The sequence below is a fragment of the Puma concolor genome, chromosome D1, assembly GCF_028749965.1.
Source record: "Puma concolor isolate L17-30 chromosome D1, mPumCon1.1.hap2, whole genome shotgun sequence".
Taxonomy (NCBI): Eukaryota; Metazoa; Chordata; class Mammalia; order Carnivora; family Felidae; genus Puma; species Puma concolor.
Window position 1 is genome coordinate 62,681,807 of NC_141676.1, and position 22,280 is coordinate 62,704,086.

At 47.9% G+C, this 22,280-nt stretch overlaps 1 protein-coding gene across 15 annotated transcripts in view; it reads right to left on the reverse strand.

Annotated features, from left to right (window-relative positions):
• The window catches only part of TENM4 (teneurin transmembrane protein 4), a 2,941,751-nt gene that overhangs the window by 135,545 nt on the left and 2,783,926 nt on the right, over nt 1-22,280 (reverse strand). For all 15 annotated transcript variants that reach the window (XM_086678435.1, XM_086678426.1, XM_086678434.1 and 12 more), the window contains 3 exons: nt 15,369-15,470; nt 13,155-13,349; nt 6,956-7,156 (listed from right to left, as the gene is read on the reverse strand). In XM_086678435.1, the coding sequence (XP_086534561.1) occupies nt 6,956-7,156; nt 13,155-13,349; nt 15,369-15,470 (498 nt within the window). The remainder of the gene's footprint in view (nt 1-6,955; nt 7,157-13,154; nt 13,350-15,368; nt 15,471-22,280) is intronic.

Genomic DNA, 22,280 nt, shown 5'->3' on the forward strand with positions numbered 1-22,280 from the left:
GCCCCTCTCATGTTCTGGCTCACAAGTCTCCTACCTGGGAAAGACTGTCTCAGCTTCTGGCCCCACCATCTTCTGGCTGAGCTCACTGTTCCTGCCCTTGTGCTCCCAAACCCCATGCACATACCTCAGTCAGAGCTCTTATCACACCACTTAACTAGGTGTCACTTCCCGAGTGGGTGAGGTTCCCTGATCCTGGGTGCCCAGAACAGCGCCCAGCACACAGGGAGGCCTAAAAGGGTCATAAGTGAATGAGGTGGATATCTGTGCCTGTCAGGGGCAGGTGCAGATCTGGAGCTGTTCTGGGATGCTCTCTCTGTGAGGCTGTATTCCACTCTGGAATTGAGCTCAGAAAGCTCATTATGGAAGTTGATGCTAATGCTGTTTGGCCCTTGTGCTGTTGTTTGGGGATAAATATGTCAGCACATTAATAACTTCATCTAGACTCAATATCCAGTGATGGCAGCTGGTGGTAAAGAGTCAGAAACCACAAGGAAACTGAGCCTCTGAGAGAAAGCAAAGTTGTTCAAGGCTACATAGACTCAAATCCAGGTCTGGCTCTAAACCTTCACTACATAAACTGTCCTCAGACTTAAATTTGCAAGAGTCTAAGGGACTATTTGGATAATTTAGATTTAATCATGCATTTTAAAAACACACTATTTATTGACTGCTTACTGAATGCCAGCACCATGCTAGGCATATTATACATATGCATTAAAGCTAATTTAAAAAACAACCCTGCAAAGCAGGTACCATTAGCCATATTCTTTGGATAAGCTCAGTCTTAAAGCTCTAGCTTGGTCCCACTCTAAATCCCATGCAATTCTTTCTGACCGCATATGCTACCTCCAAACCTGTACCACAGAATCTCTAAAAGATCTCTACCTGTTCTTCCATGAAACTCAATTGCAGTGAAATGATAAGAATCATAAACCACCAGCATGGGCATTTCACAGGCAGAATCTCTGCCATGTACCGCCTCTATGAGCCAGCAACCCAAAGGGATAAAATGCAGTGAGAGGACCCTCTCAAATAAAAGTCATTTATGGAAGATAAGATTGGAGAGGGCTCACAGAGCAGTGGAAATGATGAATGAATTTATGAAGCTGAGGATGGAGGCTACTGGGCTGGGGTGGAGGGGAAGGAAGACCCGAGGGAGAGCCAACAGAGGGGCAAACGATGAGTCTAAGTGACCACATTTGAAATGGTATCCTGGAAAATGTCACAGAGCTTGAAATCCTCTTTAGAAGTCCTGAGGCTCTGAAAGAAAGGTAGACTCTTCCAATTGTAAGGACAGTCTCAGAGAGGTTAAATTCCTTCCCTTTTCTAAGGCAGCTCAAAGCCAAGAGGATGAAAAGCCAGCTAAAGCATATGGGGGAGGTGGGAGAGTCATTCTGCTCAGCAAGGCTGCTGAGTGGGCCCATTTTATGCAAAAGCTGATGAGGCATCCAGCCCAGCGTGGCTGCTCCCTGGGGAAGATGGCCTGAAGGAGGTGAAATGATGCCAGCTCCTGTCCAGGAGGGGTTCCGGCCGGCCTGCACGGCACATGAAACTAACATGAGCTAGGTCTGGAAAGAGACAAAGAAGGAGCCCAGGGATTTGGTTTTAGCCCTTAGTGCATGCGCGCGCGCGCGTGTGTGTGTGTGTGTGTGTGTGTGTGTGTATGGCGGTGTGGGGGCACACTGGGGTGGGGAGGAGGGTCCTGAGAGAACAGATTAGACCGGTAGTGTGCTGGGATCTTCCTGGGCAGAGCCAATAGCTTTTTCTTTGATGTGTCACTGGGTAAGTCATTGAGTCATCATCGAGAACCTAACCCAAGACAGGCCCTGCACTAGGGATACTGGCAAACCCTGACCTCATGGACATCACGCTTGGCAAGAGAAAGGCTCGATGATAATACATTGCTCAGTATGCCACAGAGCTTGGCAGAGGCCCTAGAGCCATATCTGGTGTGAATCTGGACTCTGCCACTCACCAGTGGGGGGAAACTGGCAAGGAATTGAACTTTTCTGAGCTTCAGTTTCCTTACCTGGAAAATGGAACTAGTAATACTTTCTTCCACAGGGGTTTGTAGAACCTTAATTAAGATAATGGTTGTAATACACTTAGTTCAGTTGGTTTGGTACATGGTAAGCCCTAAGAAATGGGTGGCTCTTTAAGTGATGCTCCATCCTGTGGCTTATCAGGAAAAAAGATAAGATCACTGATAAGGAAACACCTTTGGATGGAAAGGGGGCTTGAGGCAAGAGCTGAGGACTTAGCTTTAATTCACACTCTGCCACTGCTAAACTGATTTACTCTGGACAAGTCATTTCATCTTCCCAGCTCTTTAACCCTCTGTTAAACCACAGCACTGGCAATCACCATCACCATCACCGCTACCACCATCCCCCAGAGACCAGAGAAGCCAAGTCCTGCTGCGCCCGGAGTTGAGGACACAGGTGTGCTGAGGGTGGGCCACAGGCATTCGTCCCAACAATTATCTTATACTGTTTGTCAGGAAGGAAGATCACTTGAATGAGGCAAGATTTGGGGAGGAATTTCTGAGATGAGATTGGAAGCCAAGCTACTGGGAACTCAGGGGCCTGAGTAAATACTTGTGTAAAATCGGACTTCACTGTTTCCACAAACAGTAACCAAAGTGCTGGGGAACTTTGTCGGCTCACATTTCATCACAGGCTGGTCGTGGAGTGCGGGGCGTGTCGATTTCAGATGCTTTCATTAAGTCTCGTTCTCTGGGCCAGTGAGACATCTCTTCCTTCCTATGAGGGCCATTTGGTGATTTCTGCCAACGTCACAACCCATAGTTCGTGCCGACGCTATGAGGAGCACTTAGGACGGGCTGCAGGCCTGCGGCTCCCGATGGGAAGGCTCTGGGCAGTATCTGTGCCAGCCTGGCCGTACCAGGGCAAATAACACCATACGAGGAGAACTGCCTCTCGACAGGTGTCTGACTTGGGCCAGACACCGTGCCGACCACCATACCTACACTTTGTCACTGAATCCTTACAAAAATCCTTACAACAATCCTGTAGGTGATTTTACCTTTATGATAGAAGAAGACAGAATTCAGTAGGCCCAGAGGGGAACATTAGGACCTGAGGTTCCTGGGTGGGGAAAAACATCTATTTTGGAATAATGCTGGGAGTGTCTGACCACAGCAAACTTCCTCAAGCATAAGGTTCCTCTTAAGAATGTGACAGATCTCACCCATTCCCCCTCAGGCTTCCCTCAGGAATTTTACAAAAGACCCAAGCATGGCCTTAGGCCACCACTCATACGGTGGAACTGAGCCAATCAGGAATGGACCACCCAGCACCTAGAGCTATTAGGCCAATAAGGGTGGGACCTGAGAGGGAACAGGGGGTAGGGGAAGGCTGACCAAAACCTTATGACAAGGACCCTTGCCTACTGTCACAGGCATTCACATCCTAACGTGCACCCTCTGTAAAGAGAGCTTTCCTACTATTCTTTCTTCCTGATCTTATACTCTAATAAAATTTTGCCAATGCGATGCTCATTTTGTGTCCACCTCTTCGTTCTTTGAGGGAGCAAGACAATGAATCCCACATACTGTGGTAAAGAGTCCTGCAACACCTTGAAGGAAACTAACTGCAACTTGCTGCAGCCATCGTACTAGCGGGGAGCAGATTTTCTCAAAGTCCAGTGCCTGTCCCACCACCATGAGGCTAATTCCCCTAGCGCAGAGGAGGTCCCTCAGCTCCAGCACCACTCAGTCAATAAGGCATCTCTTGCTTTGCTTCATGGCCAACACTCAACAGCTTTCAAACAGCTTCCACTCAGTGCAAGTGCCCTTGGAAGGGAGGTAGGAGAAAGATACCAAGTGCTCACTCTATCTAGGCACTCTTCTATGTGCGTGCACACATTGTATAATTTAATGGTCACATAACCTTTGAGGTAGACACTGTTATTATCCCATTTTCAGATAAGGAAGCTGAAGTCAAGAAAAGCCAGTACCTTAGCACATGGCAGAGCCAGGACTGAGCTCAGGCAGGTACTGCCTATACAAAGCAGGGTTGCAAGAGAGAAAACCACCTTCAAAGTGCTTCCACTAGACTTCAGACTGGTTTCTGGAGGGGAGGTGACCGCTGAGGAGGAACAGTGGCCTGTGGAGAGGCAGCACAGAATACCAGGAAGCGGGCTGGGCCTGGGCTCCCAGGCTGAACTTGGGCTGCCAGCCTCATAGGGCACCAGCGTGCCTTAGGCAAGTCTGCAACCCCCTGAGCCTCAAGGTAAGAATGGGGATGATGTCATAGCTGGCCACCCTGCCTACGGGGCTGTTGTCCTGTGTGTGTGTGTGTGTGTGTGTGTGTGTGTGTGTGTGTGTGTATGAGAGAGAGACAGAGACAGAGACAGAGAAATATCTCTGTATGCTGTGAAGTACTCGGCAAACACAAATTGTTATTTGCTATCGCCAGGGGAGACGGTACTTTTGAAGCCATCTTTGAAATTCCTGGCCTGGTGGCAGTCGTGACACTGTTTCAGTCAGCTGCAGGTTAGAGATTTACAAACTATAATCCACGTTTCTGAAAGGGCATATTTCTTCTTGCCTCTATCAAATGTCTTCATTAATATCGAGGGCTCTCATCAATGGCTGTTTTAATCATAATTGTAATAGCAGCTAACATTTACTGAGCCCATATTACGAGCTGAGTAGCATGATAAGTGAGTTTTTAATAACATCTTAAACAATTCACCACATAATAATTTTCCAAATAGTAACCCCAGAAGGTAGGTCCTGTTAACCACCTCCATTTTACAGCATAGGGAGGTGAAGGAACTTGCCCGAAGCTAGAACTAGTACATAGGGGGGTCGGCGTTTGGACCAAGGTTTGCTGGGATCAGGGACGCTTCTCATCACTCCTCTGACCGTGCGCAAGAGGCCACACACAACTGACACCAGCTATGGGGAGCGATGTACACACGGTGGAGGAAGACAAACCCTCACGATTCTATTTAAAGTCCCTTCCAGTGGGTCTGCTGTCTCCTTTTATGGGACCAACTGAAGAATACTTAGTGATCTCACTCAAAGTTACACCTACCTCTGTGAAAGGCTGTGGCGTTTCATCAGGGATTAACAATGCATGGACACTTATATACCTATCATAAATTAGCTTTGTGGCCACATAACAAACAATACAACCCAGTGTAGCTTTGAGAGGACCATTTATTATATCGCTATAAACAGAGCTATATAAAAAGAATTATTCCTAAGACCCTGTGCATCTGCGTTTGCAATCACGTCTTAACACGAGCTTTGCAAACGAGGATAAAAAGTCCAGTTTAGACTGCATACTGAACATCAATTCTCCATTCAAGGGGGCAAGGTAGTTCAAAGTATTCCAGAGGCACAAAGGCTGCATGGATCTCATTTTTGCCAAAGGTCCTCAACCATCTTTCCTGATCACAAAGGGGACTGCTAACACACAACATGATAAGCTCATTTGGGCTTCCCGTCGTTTAAACCGTGTGGTGTGGTAGAGAAAGCGATTTAAGTAAAAAAACAAAAACAAAAACAAAAACAAAAACAAAAACCATAGCTAGAGATGCTGCCACTTTTTAGCTGTGTGTCCTTGGGTAGGATTACTTAAAAATTTTCTGTGCCTGAGCTTCTCCATCAGTTTATTTCTCTTCATTTGTTTCTTTGTCGTCTCCACTCCCTTCATCCTTCAATGCAAGTGTGACAAACATGGGGACTTTCTTATCTCTTTATATCTCTGATTAGAAGAGTCCCTAGTACACAGTAGGTGTTCAAAGGTATTCATTGAGTAAAGTATTCTGTAAATCAGTCACACAGGGGCGATGATACCTTTCTCACGGGGTTTTCACGTGTCCACTGTTTATTTTTTAAAGTTTCTTTATTTTTGAGACAGAGAGAGTGAGCAGGGGAGGGGCAGAGAGAGAGGGAGAGAGAGAGAGAGAGAGTCCCTCCGCTGATAGCGTGGAGCCTGAAGCAGGGCTTGAACTCACGAATCATGAGATAATGACCTGAGCTGAAATCAAGAGTCAGACACTCCACTGACTGAGCCACCCAGGCGCTCCATGTGTCCACTGTTTAAATGAGATATTAAAAGTGAACACACCTGCCATGTACCAAAACTGTGCTAGGTAATTCACAAATTGCCATTTAATCATCATTTTGAGAGGGTCTATGCTTAATTGATTGAGCCACCCAGGCACCCCAAGGGTCTAAAAAATCATAAAGTGCTTACAGACAGAAGGGTGCCAATAGAATTATCCTTTGGAGGTTATATGTATAAACCCTGTATATATGAACCAAACAGTAAAACCAAAAACACATTTAATCATGCATTCATTATCCATTCATCAATATTTATTGAGCAGCTGTAGTGAGCCAGGCCTGTGCTGAGTCCTGGGCATGTAGGGTGAATAGACATGTTTGTTATCTTCATGGAACTTACGGGCTAGCAGGGGATCTGGCCACAATGGCAAGTAGGGACTAGGTCACAGAAAACCTTAAATACTACTGAGTTCAGACTTCATTCTGAAGAACGGGTGAAACTAAAGGGTTCGGCAGCTGGGACCTGAGTCCTTTAAAGCCCCATCCCTGCAGATCTCACCAGGCATGCTGTTCCCCATGGCCCTGCCTCTAGGGATGACCACCATAACATGGGAGATGAGATTTCAATCTATTACTGTAATTCACATGGTTACAGGGCAAGGGTTTGACTCTGGGTTTAAGCGATGTGAAGATTAATTTCTGAATCCTCTGCCCATCTAAAAGTACGGGTGCCGAAGGATGGAGTTCAGGGAAAGAAGAAAAGCACGCAGAGATGTGGGTCACCCCACTAATACATGACAGAGAATAGGGTCAGACCACTAATACTGACAGAGAATAGGGCACGAACCGTGAACATGTTACAGCGGAAAGCCCCTTCCTCCAGCCACGCTGTGCCCTTCTCCCCACACTCACCAATGGAACAGTCGTGTCCAGTCCAGCTTGGGTCACAGCTGCAAAGGCCGGTGTCTGGGAAGAAGGTTCCGTGGCCTGAACACTGGTCCAAGCACGTGGCTCTGGGCGTCTCACAGTTGGTGCCTCCCCATCCCACGGAACAGTGGCACTCGCCTCTCACGCAGACACCCCGGCCTGAACACGTGGGGTCCATGCAGTCCACTGTGACACAAAGCAAAGGGAACACAGGTGAGCATCTGATCAGCAAAGGTGAGGCTTCTTTAAGTGAACTACTACACTTTGTAGTAGAAGGGCTTGGTAAGAGGACACAGATCTCCTGAGGACAGGCCACTTGATACAGTAAAGAGGAAGGATTTTAGCAACTGGTAGACCTGGGTTCTCGGCTCTATGGGTGGCTGACTGTTTACCAGTCAGAGGCTCGGTTCCCTTGCCTGTAAAAGGTGGATACAGATCTCTAACTTCTCGGTTTGTTGGGGTGATGGAGTAAGAAATAAGTAAGACGGGTGCCTGGCTGGCTCGTTCAGTAGAGCATGTGACTCTTGATCTCAGGGTTGTGAGTTCAAGACCCAGCATGTGACCTCTCGATCTCAGGGTTGTGAGTTCAAGCCCCAAGTTGGCAGTGGAGTCTACTTAAAAAAAAAAAAAAAAAAAAAAAAAAGAAATATTTATCAAGTGTTAGCATGGTGCCCCGTGCCTGCTACGTCTGTAATAACTACACCAGTTAGCGGACAAGACGTTGTTTTGTTCACTTCTGTGTATCCACCTCCTAGAACAGTGCTTAGCACATAGGTCCTCAAGAAATCTTTGTCAAATAAACTAATACTGTTTACCACTTCATAATACAGTCTTAACATGAATGTGGGACTAAAAGAGATTCCTTAATTTAAAAGAGAATTTATTTTGCACTTAAATTCCATTAGATTTTATCATCTTGCCAAAGTTCTTGTGACTGACACAAACTTTCAAACCTCACTTTCCAGAGGGCAAACATTTCAACGACTATTCAAAATTACATGTGGGAGCTTTGCACAGATTCTCCTCATGTAGTGGGTGAACTATATAGCTGTAGCTCACAGCCAGGCAACCCCTGCTGGGCTATTAAAGCCTAAGGTCAAAGTGGTCTCAAGAGATCAAACCAGGAAGAGAGAAAGGAGAATAACATTATGGGTGACCTGCTCCGTGCCCACACTCTAGGAAGTGCTTTACATATAATATCAGATTCAGTTTCTTCCATAACCCAGCGAGGTACAGATGAGGAAATTGAGGCTCACAGAGGCAAATAATTTAAGCCAAATCATACAGTTAACCCTGCCAGAGAGGAATCTGAAGGCGCGTCTGTCTGATTCTGAAGCCAATATTTGTTCCTGCGGCTGGTTTTCCTAAATCAAAGCTTTAGCTATGGGACTACGCAAAGTTAACAGAGACCTCTAATCTTCCAGAAAGCACTGCACAGAAAAAACAAAAGGAGAGTAGGCAAAGGTTGGTCCAACGTTATGAAAAAGTTGTTGGATCTTTTATTTTAGGAAGGCAGGAGATTCCACTCCTCTTGCAACTGTAAGGGACAGTGGTGTCCTGGCAGGGGGTGCTGTGATGGGTGTGGTCAGCTTCCTCCTGGAAGGAGCTCATGAGGAAGCCCTATCTATGCTCCACAGGAAGGAACCTGGCATCCGGCCTCTGAGGCCCTACGTCATGGTTCCATGACCCGTGTCAAGTCCTGTACCTCCTCTGAAATTCCCATGTCAAAACTATCGACACCTCGGTCGCTAATGAGGACACCGAGGATTTGAAAGGACTGTGTGAACTGTAAACTGGTGGCAAGAAGTTACTTTTCCATCCTGTCAGGATATTCAGCAGTGTGACGTGGACAGACTGATCAGAGGTGCTTTTACTTTATTCATTTATAATTCAGACAAGATTTTTGTTCATTTAGGAATTAAATTTCTTTTTTTTTTTTTAATTTTTTTTTTTAATGTTTATTTATTTTTGAGACAGAGAGAGACAGAGCATGAACGGGGGAGGGTCAGAGAGAGAGGGAGACACAGAATCCGAAACAGGCTCCAGGCTCTGAGCTGTCAGCCCAGAGCCCGATGCGGGGCTCGAACTCACTGACCGTGAGATCATGACCCGAGCCGAAGTCGGACGCTTAACCGACAGCCACCCAGGTGCCCCTACGAATTAAATTTCATAACCCCACATATTTGACTTTGGTGCAAAAGACTGAGAAGCCTGGCCTGCGGATGTTAAGGGTCAGACACAAATGGACAGAGACTGTACAAACGGCTACCTTCTGGGAACAGAATGTCTGTTTGAGGACCAGCTTATCAAGACAGTTCTTTTACTTTATAGGTTTTGAAAAGGGATTTCACCTTACTGGCCTAAATGAGAAATCAGAAAGTCAGAAGCGAGGAGCAATCATTTGCTAAAAAACAGAGTTATGAGAACAAGAGCAACAACAATAATAACAACCAGTATTGAGGTAGTCCTTCTTCTGGGCCATATTTTGCTATTAACCTTCTATATACATTATGTCATTTAACTTTAGCCACAATTCTTTGAGGTAGATACCATTACTATCCCCATTTCACAGAGGAGGAAATTAAAGCACAGAGAGGTTGAATAACTTGCCCAAGATCACACAGGGTAAGTGGAGGGATTTACATTGGAATCACTCTTTCTTGGTACACATCTCTTGCTATTTCCTCTGTAATCTTACTGGTTCAAGAATATACACATACGTGTATATGGACATAAGTGGTCAAAACACAGAAACAAAACCAAAATAAAACAAGAAAAGAAACAGAACAAAGTGGAGAATTAATAAAGCCAAACGAAGGCAAAGAATCTTCTCTTGCAGTCTCTGCACACTACTTAACAATGGTTAAAGCATGACCTGTTGGAGTTCCTGGTAATTAAAAATCATAAAAATAATAATAGTGATATATTTTCATGACTAGCCTCACATCTCAGAACCTCAGAAGGATTATTCTGGCCCATTAGGCTACTATGGTAATTCCCTAGATCCAGAGAGCTTTCCAATTTGACAGGAAACGACTCAGCAATTCCTATCCCGAGGCCTATAAAGGTATTTCCCGTTCTGCGAGCGCCTGGGCCCAGGCTTCGGGTGGAAGCAGCCTCCGAGGCGCCCTCGAGGTTGAATCTATAAATCTGCGCTGTTAGCGAGCGAGCAAGCCGGGAGGGCGCCAAGTTTAGCAAGAGGCCCTTGGCGTCACGGCCCCATTCCTCAGACACAATAAGTCTGACAGGGACCCAGGAACCAGCAAAACCAATCCCACGCTCTCAGATGGTCCGGGCGGGGACGAAGGCACTGCTGAAAGGACTACCTCCAGGCAGTAGTCACTGCTTCTGAAGGTCCACCTGGAAAAGTGGGTGGGGCGTGTGAGGGGAGTTTCGAGGAGGACGGAACCTCCAGGAAAGGCCTTTTGGCTGAACTGGCCGAACTCCCTGCAGGGAAGACAACGTCCACAGCCATGATCTGTGCCACCAGCATGCTCTGCCAGAGATGTCCTCTGTAGACTCTGGATCTGCTCTCGCTTTCTGGGGCCTCTGGTTGATGAGAACCCTCGGGTGGGATTAAAGTTGTCTTCTTTCTATCCCACCAGGGCAGTTTCACAAATGACGCTTATTTCCCTGGGAGCGGTGGGTGTCACGGGAAGAGCCAGCTGGCCAGGGGTTAGGGAGGTCTGTGCCAAAGGAGCAGGGGAGAAGTTGGCAGGGAAGTGGGCTGAACTTTGTGTGGAAGACAGTCTAACTCAGTGTCCGCTTGGAAGAGGGGCCAAACGGTACATTTGTTCTCCTCTGCAGAGCTTGGCATTCAAGCCAACATTTCTGGCAGAAGCTTAGCCCATTAATGAAATGATGAGGCCTGCACGAGCTGCAAACACAACTCTTCCCCTAACACGGTCCCCGCTTCAGTGACCACACCAGCCATTAGCCGCTCTTCAGGACCACAACACAGTGTCTCACTCTGCCCGGCAAAAGGCCTGGGGTGGTCTCTTCTGCCCCTCCCCCAACTCCCTCCAAGCGTCCTGTCGGCGCGGTTTTAAAAAAAATAGGGGGCAATAAACCTCAGAAGGAGGAGAGAGGGGAGAAAATAAGCTTGTTAGCTGATGTTTTATAAACACAGTGAAAGGGAGGAGGAGAGAGAGCAGCGGGGAGTGGGGGGCAGGGGGGGAAGGGCAGGGAAGACCCCGAGAAGCCCCCATTATAAACACAAGGACGTTGCAATGACGCTTCAGCAGAGAAACAGAGATAATAAAGGGAATCAGAACCAGATGGCCCTCCTCAGGAAAGAAAGGAGTGAAAACGCTTCTTTTCGAATAGATCACGTACATCAAAGAGCTTAACAACCTTTTCTCCCTCTTTGTAAGTAACCCTGCCTGCTGGGGCACTGCCCAGTGCCAGCTGAGCCGGAGGTAGGTCTGCCTCCTTGGCCCACAGAACAGGGTGGGGTTGGGGGAGGGGGGCGGCCCCACAGCCTCAAGAGGAATCTCTTTGTTTTTCTTTTCTTCTCGGGGTCTTCACCTCAAGTGGCTAAAATGAGAAGGGAAAGCAGATGAAGGTCACCGTTGTCAGGACGAGAAAGTGAAGTTGCTTTCTTCCTGAGGCTGGCGCTCCTCCTCTCTCAGACGGCCCAAAGTAATCCCCAATCCAAGTTAATAGGTCTGAATCGGGACCCCCAGGCACACTTGGGGTTTACAGGCAGCCTGTCTCCAAGAGGCACTGGTTTTCAGACACTAATCCCTTCCTGTTCCCCGCTCCTTTAAAGTGGGCCTATTCTACCGGCTCTCCTTTGCTTGCTTCTTTTTTAAGAGAAATGATACCTTGAGAGGGGCCTGTGTGTTAAATCCCAAATGGGTTAGAAGGCCAGCTCTCCTTGGAGCCTCCTCCATCCACGGAAGAAGATGCCAGCACCCTAGATGGTGGGCAGTGGGAGTGAGGGCCGTTAGCTTTGTCCACCAGTTTCAACAGCGACATCCCCCCATTTCCAAAAGACCTTGGATAAAGTGAGTGGGGTGAAACAGGAAATGTGCTTCAACTGTCCCCAGAATAATACTAACAATATAAGAGCTAACATTTACGGGGCATTTATTATGTGTCAGACACTGAGCTAAGTGCTTTACATGGGTCATTTAATTCAATCCTTATGATGGCCCTCTGAGGAAGGAATTCCCATTTTGTTGATGAGGGAAGTGAGGCTAGTTTGTGGCACAGCCGGCACTCAAACCTACATCTGGTTCCAGAGCGTGGGCTTTTACAAGCCACCCTATATTGCTTGTGAATAAGACCCCTCTCATCTAGAAATCCCATGCAGTAAAAAAGAAAGAGGGCTCTGAAGTAGTAAGACATGGGGTGGGTCCCAGCCCTGCCACCGGTTAGTTCTATGACCACAGGCCCACCATCAGTTAGCTCCATGACACTGGGTCTGCCACCAGTTAGCTCCATGGCCATGGATGGGCCCACCCCTGGTGAGCTCCATGACCATGGGCCTGCCACTGCCTCTCCCTGGGCCCCGGGATCTTCATTTGTGAAACAAAAATGCTCACTTACCTCACCAAGTTAGACTGCCTGGGAAAGAAATGGCAACACTGTTAAAGCGACAGCTCACTGTCTAGCCTCCACTACACGATCATAGTTTACTTTATGGAGGAAAGAGACATACTCACAAGCATCTACGAGCCACACAACACACGCCTGGGCTAACAGAAGGCAGAGTGTGAAGGCCTCTAACAGACATGCGGAGCACATGAGCTTAAAGGGGAGGAGAAAGAACCTGGGCTGAGGGACCAGAAACACTGGGCTCAAACCCAGCTTTGCCACCTACCAGCTGTGTGACCCTGGGCAGGTCATCTGACTCTCTGAGTCTCGGTTCCCCTAAGTATAAAACAGAGATATTACCCTACCCTGTTGGGTTTGAGGTTAAATGACAGAAGGCTTCTAGGACAGAGCCTTGTGTGTAGGACGGGCTCCACATAGGACACTTCTCTTCCTTTCGCTGCCTAGGACTCTGATTTGCCCGTCCTCTTCCGTGTGGTTAATTCCTGCTGCTGATGGGGGCCTGGCTTGGGGTGTGGTCCCAGGGCTGTCCGGGAGCTCTCCTCTGCTCCCTGAAGGCCCTCCCCGCGCTGTGCGCTGACCTCTGTCTGGAGCAAGGTGCTGGGCCGCCCGCCCGCCATCCTACCTTCCTCGCAGCTCTCGCCCTTGTAGCCAGGGTTGCAGATGCAGGTGCCCATGATGCAGGTGCCGTGGTTGCTGCAGGCCACGTCGATACACTGGTTGGTGGGCACGTCGCACTCGGCGCCCTTCCAGCCGCTGTGGCACAGGCACCTGCCCTTCATGTACTGGCCGTTCCCACTGCACAGCACGGGGCAGGAGGCTGGGGAGACAGCACAGGAAGTCTGGCGTGAATCAGCACCCTGCACACCCCACCTGCCTTTGTCCCTTTCTCCCTTCGGCCTGCAGGCTTGACCAAGAGCCTCAAGTGCTTTGCTACAATTCCCATCTGTCCGTATCTCTTGCTTTGTTTCACTGTAATTTGAACACATCCGGAACTGTAGGCAAAGGTGTGCAGGGCAGGGCCTGGGGGAGCTAGTGCCCGGTGACCACCGCTTTCCTCCATCCCCGCATACTACTGGTGCAGCACGGTGGTCACCAGGACCCTTATGCAGGAAGCTTCCATCTGTTTCTTGGTCTTACCAGGAAAGACAGCGGCTAGGCCTCCCGCCTGACCCAGTCTCTCCTCCGGCACCCTCCTGACAGCATTCCATTTTGCTCCCTGACCCCCTACCTGCAGCACCACCTACTGTCTCTCCAACCCAGTCAATCTCAGCTTTTCTTGCCTTTCAGGCTCCACCTGAGCCCCACACACCCCACAAGAGAATAGCTGAGCCCAGCTTGGCTCTCTAAAGTATTATCTTTCCATTCTGCCTCTTAGCGTCAAGTGTTTTGTGATCATCTGTATGAAGGACACTATATAAAAACAAATTATACTGCATTGTGCTGTAAGTACCTACCAGCCTTACCAAGATGCAATAAGGCTGTTTTATATGTGACTCTTAACTTTAAGTGCATATGGGATGAGACAGTAATTCTTGTTAGAAGGAATGACTCATCTCTTCTCTCTGCACCACCCTCCGCTGGTCCCCACCTTGCTTCTTTCCTTTTTAAGGCACTGATCAGGTAATCACTGTGGTTCCTCAGGGCTGCAGCTCTGCTGTCTCAAACAGAGTGTCTTCCACATCAGGAAGGATAAGAAGAATCCCCCAAACAGCATCATGCTGTATTGTTATTTGTAGGGCACGGTGAAGAACCATCTCTGCCTTCCTCTGATGAACAACTATTCAAGCATCAGGTCCAGGTTCCAATGGCACCCCACCTGGGGGGCCTTTTCTGGTCCTTATGGCATCCAAGCTGAGACAGCTGATGGGTGCTCCCCAATTTAACCTTGCTCTAGCATGTTTTACTTACTAATGATGGCTTTGTCATCGTCTACTTACTCGTCTGTCTCCTCGACCAGACTGAGAGCTCCTGGGACTGGGGCTTGCTCAGTGCTCTAACCCCAGCACCTTGCACAGGAACAGGCCCTAGAGGGCATTAAGCAAATGCCTGCTGAATGAGTGAAGAGGTGGGAAGCCCAGAGGAAGGAGCCGTGTTAGTTTCCCCAGAGGACCGCCAAAGCCTCAGGACTACAGAGCTCCTTTGGCCTTTGCCACGTTTATTCTTCTGAGAACAGGAACAGAGGCCAAGTGCACAGGGTGTATCATGGGCAGCCTTTAAGCCATGTTAGTAGGGCTGTATGTGCCCAAGTATGAGGCAACATTAGGGTCCTGTGTGGAGAAAAGCATCCTTGCCTCCCGAGTCTCTCCCCTCGGTGGTCCCTGCAAAGAATCTGGCAACAATGGAGCACTAACGCAGGCCCTGCCACAAGGCCAGAGTGCACAGCAAAGAAAAGACACTTGGTGCGTGTTGACCATACTTCAATAATCAAAAAACAAGCGAAACAAGCCCTCCACCCCCCCCCCCAAAAAAAACCACCAAAGACACTTGGCAAAGGCTGATCACTCCTCAAAAGGGAAATCAACTTTTTTGAAAGACCCTCACTGTCACTTCCCCTGCCCCCGCAGCAGACGGGAGGTTCACTGTACCTGCCCTTGTAAAGGCTGGCCCTCCTGAGCTCTCCAGTCATGTCCTTGTGGACAATGGGGCTGATGTGGCCTTAGCTCTGCCGGCAGACCCCCTGCCCTTGGAGCTTCCAAAGAATGGCTCTGGGGGGTCCTTTTTGTGGGAGGCAGGAGGTGGTCTGGGGTCCTGCGCTTTCTCCGAGAAGCAGGATGTGAGCCCCCCACGGGGCCGAGGGAGCGGGCCTCACATGCACACACGCACACATAGGTCTCACCTCTGCCACAGTCGGGGCCCAGGAAGCCCAAGAAGCAGTGGCAGGTCCCAGAGATGCAGTCGCCGTTGCCATAGCAGTTGCTGGGGCAGTTATCCACCGACTCTGGAGGGGGAGAGAGGGAGAGAGTTGAAAAGAGAAACTTCTTCACCCAGACCGAGGGCCTGGGTATCAAAACCTCAGGTGAACCAGGGCCCACACGTTCTAGCTCTTCTGGCCCAGTCGCTGAAAAGAACCAACAGAGTTAAAAATGATGTGTGTCGGTTTTACTCTTATTGCATCTCAAATGACACTAAGAGTCGTGTTCTGGAAAACGTCTGCCGCCACCAAGTTTTTATATATCAAGTTTGTATCTACAAACACGTAAGAAATTCTTCAGCTGAAAACACTGGGGACAACAGTGCAAGCTGTTCGTGGTGCTTATCTGTGGATGCCGGGGTATCATCGGGAAGTCCTTGCAGTCTTCTTTATGCTTTGCTGTGCTTTACATTTTCCTCTTAAAGGGCTGATATTCCATTCACTTTCTTCTTCTTCTTTTTTTCATAAAGCTCCTGGCATTTGCAAACCTGTCTCTTCCCGTCTCAGATTGCTCACCTATCGGTCTGGGTGCACACTGTCTTCCCCAGGGCTAACACGACGGCCTCCTGGCTGGTCTCCTGTTTCCTCTCTTGCTCCCCACCCCACGCAGTCACCACCCAGCAGTCTGAGTGATCTCCGGAAAACCAATCTGATCCTGCCACTCTCCTATTTAAAACCCTTCAGAATGGCTTCCCATTTATTGAGACCAAAAAAAAAAAAAAAAAAATGCAAGTTCTTTCAAAAGGCACAGGAGTTTTCTCTCGTACTCCCTCTGCCGTCCCTGCATCCCTGGCGTATGCTGTCATGCCCACCTTTTGCAGGGATATGATTTTCTCAAACTCTTCCTATTACTTTTTTTTTTTTTTTTTTAATTTTTTTTCAATGTTTTTTATTTATTTTTGGGACAGAGAGAGACAGAGCATGAACGGGGGAGGGGCAGAGAGAGAGGGAGACACAGAATCGGAAACAGGCTCCAGGCTCCGAGCCATCAGCCCAGAGCCCGACGCGGGGCTCGAACCCACGGACCGCGAGATCGGGACCTGGCTGAAGTCGGACGCTTAACAGACTGCGCCACCCAGGCGCCCCTTCCTATTACTTTTAGTATACTCTGTGTGACGTGACAAAGGAATATGGCATTTATTTCAGAAAGGTTTTAGCAAAAAAAAATAGTCAACGTTTTGTAGCATCAGGTAGTCCGGTCTTTTAACCTAGAAAATCTGTGTATTTGGAACAGCCTATTTCTCAATAATGCTGGATGTGGAATAAAGGAAAGAAGCCACTATATACTGAATATCTTCTTTGTGCCATGTATTTCCACAAAGTTCATCATTTCACTGTCACCAAATCTGCAAGCGTGTATTGTTATTCCTATTAAAAAAAGAAAAAAGAGGAGGCCCAGAGAAAGATGAAGTAACCTGCTGAGAACCACAAAGCCACTGAGTCCTGGAGGCAGGATTTGAACCCAGGACTCCAGGCCTGGTCTTCTTCAATGATACTGTGCTATCTGGGCCTTGAAGGAACTCACTCCACAGCAGGAGCCCGGGGGATGAATGAGGTGACGGATTTATGGCACAGCGAGGCCAGTCCTGAAGACAGCAAAGGATCCCCGCTAGAAGGCAGTAAACTCCAGAAATTTCAGGGCTTAAAGGGATCCAAGAGACCACAGCCTAATGCTCTCATTTAACACTGAAGGAAACTGAGACCCAGAGGAAGGGCAGTGACTCACCCAAGGGCTCAGAGTGAGTCAGAATAGAAAGCAGAGGAAGGGTAAGGTGGGACAGAGTTAAGGGTTTCAGCCTGTTGTCTTAGCTCACAGCTACAAGTCATGAAGCCAAGACTAAGGCCTCTGTTAAATGAGATGTTAGCCTAAAACACGTGAGTCTTGCCCACAGGAAATCTGCAGCCTAACTGGGAGAACGAGAGGACAGTTGTCACCCAGGTAGCAGTACAGGGCATGGAAGCAGCTTTGCCTGGAGGTACAGAGACCTCGTTCTGGGGTCCATTCTTCCAGTACCATGCTGGGGAGCCTAAAAAAACTTCCCTCCCCTCTCTGGGCCTCACCTCCTTCATATGTGAAATGCAGGTGAAGGCAGAGATGACCCCTAGCACTACCCCATGTTCTAAAATTTTATGAGTCTACAATTCATAAGAGGGCAACTGTGCAGAAAAGACGTCCAGACAAGGAACCCTTAAACGTGATAAAGCACTTAGGGCCAATGCAGTGGGAATTGATTGAACAAAACCAGGACAGGAAAGGCTTCCCAGAGGAGGTGGGCTTGAAGAATGACCCAAATATGGATAGGTTAGGGAAAAAGTTGGGGGATGGTGAGGAGCTCCTAGCGTGGTACATTTCCCAGACAGGTCTCTTCCCAACTGTTTGCCATTATTAACTTGCAAACTACTTAAAAACATTTGGCAAAAGAGTTCAAATGGGTAGTTCCTTTGGTGAATGGGTAGGAAATCCCATTCCCTCGATGTCCCCCTGCTAACAAGGGCAGTGCTAAGAACAAGAAGGTCCAGTCTGCCTAGACTCACTGCAGCACAAAGTAGTCCGGGTCCCAGCAGAGCGAGGCTCACAAGCCAGGGCCCTGGGCACCTCTGCTCTCTGTTGACTTTGCCTGGAAGAATCCACATTCCTACTGCCTTAAGGTTATAAGTGTCTTTAAAGAGAATGACTTGGAAACTTTCATTCTGAAGATGCTTTTAAAAAATAAGAATTGTGAGTAAAGTTTACAGCCAGATTATTTTCACCTGAAGCTACCAGTTGACAGTACAACGAGGGAGGGTGGGTTCCACCCATGGCACTGCAGGAGGGGCACAGGGCAGAAGCAGGAGGCCTGGCTTCCGGGTCCTGCTCTGCTACTGAATGGCCGTGGGACCTTGGCCGTGTCACTTGATCTTTCGGCACCTGTTTCCTCATCCTTCCACTTGTTCCTCTTTTGCTTCCCTGCATGGCAACTCCTAGTCCTTTCAAATCCAGCTCGAATGTCACCTCTCCTGACAAGCCTTCCTGATTTCTTGAAAAGGCTAAGTTACTCCCAGGACTGAAGGTAAGTTATTCACCCCTATTGAAACTCCACATAGTCTACGTTGTTGTTACCACTGAGAGAATTCAACCGGATGATCTCAGAGATCCCCCCAGCTTGAAAACTCTCTGGTTCAGTCCTTCTCAAACCCAGGGGTATAAAATATGCCTCTTAATAAACTGCCACAGTTACCAGTTGCATTTTTAAAAAGATCAATTGCAGATAAGTGTTACACACTGTCTAGATTTTGATTTATGAAGTCTGCGAGATACAAACCTGTTAATCATCTGCCAAAAAGCCTTCATAGTGAAACGGTGAGGAAAATACATTTTCCGTGACTGAGTATAGTGTTGTTTGCTGAATCTGACAGAATAGAAGCCTGTTTCCTTCAAAATTTGCCCCAGGCTGTTGGTGTCAGAGGAGGCAGAAGTTTTAAGAGACATGGAATAATTTTACGACAGCAACGAGGAAGTGGAAGGGAGACATTTAGAGAATATTTCCTTTGGACGAAATGTTTAGGTCTATAGTTTTTCTTCCACTTGGAAGGCTTTCAACTACTGGGGGTCCACCTGGGACCCCACAAATGAGTCTCCACTAACCAGATATCTCTATACTAAACATTAGGGCAGAAGTGACACTCATTGGCTCGGGAGAAGTGTGAACTTTATTGCATAAATGTTATGTTTCCAATTAGTGTTTGGTGAATTTCTTCCCCTTATAGTTCCTTCCTGCTTTGCTCATGTTCAAACTGCAGCTGCCTTCATTTAGCAGAAGGTGTACCTTTAGACTGCTCAGATCGGAATTAAAAATTCAGCTGCCTGTGAATAACCGACTTTCATAATCAGGGTGTATGGTATGTTGGAAAATGGGGGCCTTTTCCCCTCGCTTTTGTTTCTCTATCACAACAGCGGGTCCTGCTAGGAGATTTAATTTTCAGGAACTTGTTTTTCTTCCACAAATATTGGACTGTAAAGTTGAAGTGTTTCCTTAGCTCATTCTCTGGATGTGTGTTGTGAGTGGGTGTGTTCTCTGGATGTTGTACAAAATATTTTTCGAAATACAAAGGGGTGTCTGCAGGAGGAAGAGAAGGCAACGCTTCTTCCTAGAGGAGATGTGGAAACCACAGAAGCCTCAGTGAACCCATTACAGTGCCGCCCTTTGTCTGCTCACTACCCTTTTCCAGACCCAAATCATTAGCGTTGCTGCGTCAGGGTGAAAGAGGAGCAGAGTTGATAAATATGTCCTCCTGGTCTGGGGTTGATGTCCAGGAAAGCCTGACTTCATTTTCCACCTTCTGCTTTCCTTTTAAAAAAATTTTTTTTTTTTTTTTTTTTTTTTTTTTTTAACATTTACTGTTTGAGAGACAGAGAGAGACATAGCACGAGCCAGAGAGGGGCGGAGAAAGAAGGAGTCACAGATTCCGAAGCGGGCTCCAGGATCTGAGCTGTCAGCACAGAGCCTGATGCAGAGCTTGAGCTCACGAACCATGAGATCATGACCTGAGCTGAAGTTGGACATTTAGCTGACTGAGCCACTCAGGCGCCCTTCTGCTTTCCTTTTTTGCGATCCCAAAGCCTCCTTTTGTAGGAAACAGGGAGAAACCACAGAGGAAATCCCACCAGGGAGAGGAATACTAGTTCACAGGGGCAGTCACACCAGAGGAGGAAAGGAGGCCTTTCTCCTCCACGAGCCCACCAGGGCGTGAGCGCACCTGCTTCAGGCCCTGGTCCGGTCAGGCAAACCTCCATGGTCACGGGAGCCTGCTTATGGATTCCAGCAGCAAAGACAGACAGAATCTGCTGTGAGTGAGGCTGGAGCTCACTGGCCATCCTCAGTCCCTCTTCTCTGCTCATCCAGTATGTATCCCTCGCTCCCAGCCCCTCCTCTGTCTCTTGGTCCCCTGTGATGTGTTCAGCCAACAGAAGCAACTCCTTCCACTGCTTCTCTCATCTCTCCTTAAGTTGTAAGTGTGCACGTCGGCATTTCTTTGGGAGCAGCAGCTCGAGAGACCAAAGTCTACCTATTGGTAGACCTATTGGATCCATCCTTTGCTTCTTCCTCTTGGCTTCTCTGTAGGAGGACAGATGCTAATGCTTCCGGCAAGAGCCAGGAACTTGGACTCTGGGACAGCCAACTGGACGACTGGGTACAAGGCCTTGACTGCAGCTCCTGAAATTTATACTTTAGTTTACATCTATTACATCTTCCTTGATTCTGAAAGGGGATTGGGTTCATTATGGGCAACCAGGAAAAGAAAGGAAGACAAACCAGACAGCATAGCTAGGATTTAATTCCACAGCAACTCAAGGTTGAGGAAAGACTCTAAGAGAGACCCTCTCATTCCCTCAAATGGAACCATGAAAGGTGTATCACAGATTTTAATTTATTCTTCATAATAATTATGAGAAATAGTACCTTGGCCATCATTTTACACACTTACACCTGTCAGATGGAGACTGTGAGCTGCAGTCACTTCCTCAAGGTCACATGGCTAGCTGTAAGGGCAAATCTGGTAGGAGAACCAAGCTCTGTCTGAAGCCAAAGAAGCCAACTTTGTGATAGACGATCTGAAGCAGAGTATGGGCTCTGGAGCCAGGCTGCCTCTGGCTGGCTATGTGCCTTTTGGACAAGTCGTCTCTAAATATCGGTTTCCCCATCTGTGAAATGGGTTAGTAACAGCCACCTAAGAGAGCTATTTTGAAGAGCTAATACTGTAACACTGTGCATGTAAAGAGGTTTGCTCAGGACTTGGTAGAGTTGACACTTTGGTTTTAAACAAGGGTCACACATGCCTTCCATTTATGAACCGAAGCAATATACTAACCTGCTCTAATGAATCCAAGCAAGGCAATGTGGGCTTTGGGAGGTACACACACACACACACACACACACACACACACACACACACACATAAAACACACAGAAACTCCCCATGGTAAAACAGGAAAACAAACAAGCATGGTGTTGAATGTGAAGAAGGCAGGGCGGTTGGATAGATTTCCTCCTGGGGAAAAGCACTATCAAAACAAATTAAACCTGTTGTCTCCCAGAAGCCCAAACACAGGCAGACTCGTGCCAACATCTGAAAGAACTTTTCTCCCTGTGCACTCTAGATTGGCACTGGGAAGGTGCCAGGTGCTGGAAAGCTGTTCCATGGCCTGTGAGGTGTCAGTCCCTATAGGTGCCCCAGTGATCTGTGCAGATGATGGGATTCAAAGGCCTCCAGTCTGCAACAGTCTAGGTCAATGCAATGACAAAAATCTGACAAAGCCCCTGACAGCCTGGGCTTGAAGCCAGTTCTGCACTGGTATGTTAACTGGGAGGTCTGTTTTCAATCAGACCCAGAAGTTTACCAACCACTCTTAAGAGCAGTTCTAAGGAGGGGTCTAGGAAAAATGATTATTCCCTTGACTACATTAAGTGTCGGTTCTTTGTTAATTATTTCTTTGGGGGCAAACAGAATTTCTCCAGTAAGACTATGAGCTCCTTGAAGACAAGCATCACATTTGGTTCTCCAAAGAGTCTGCTGTGTGCTACACACACATAGCCAGTACTCAGTAATATTCATTGTGTTGAGAAACGGACCGAAATACAAAGAGGAGAATGGAGGAAAGAGGGCAGGAGGCATGGGATGACAGTCAGACTCCAGAGAATGGCTAGTAGTTGGCAAACAAAGCCACTGTTTCTTTGCCCTACAGGTTTAGATGTGCACTGCCTAGAAGAAAGGGGCTGATAAGAAGTGCAACTCTGTGTTGCACTCTCAGACCGTATCTGGAGTTCAGTAGTTCACGTCCAGGAGCCACATTTAAGA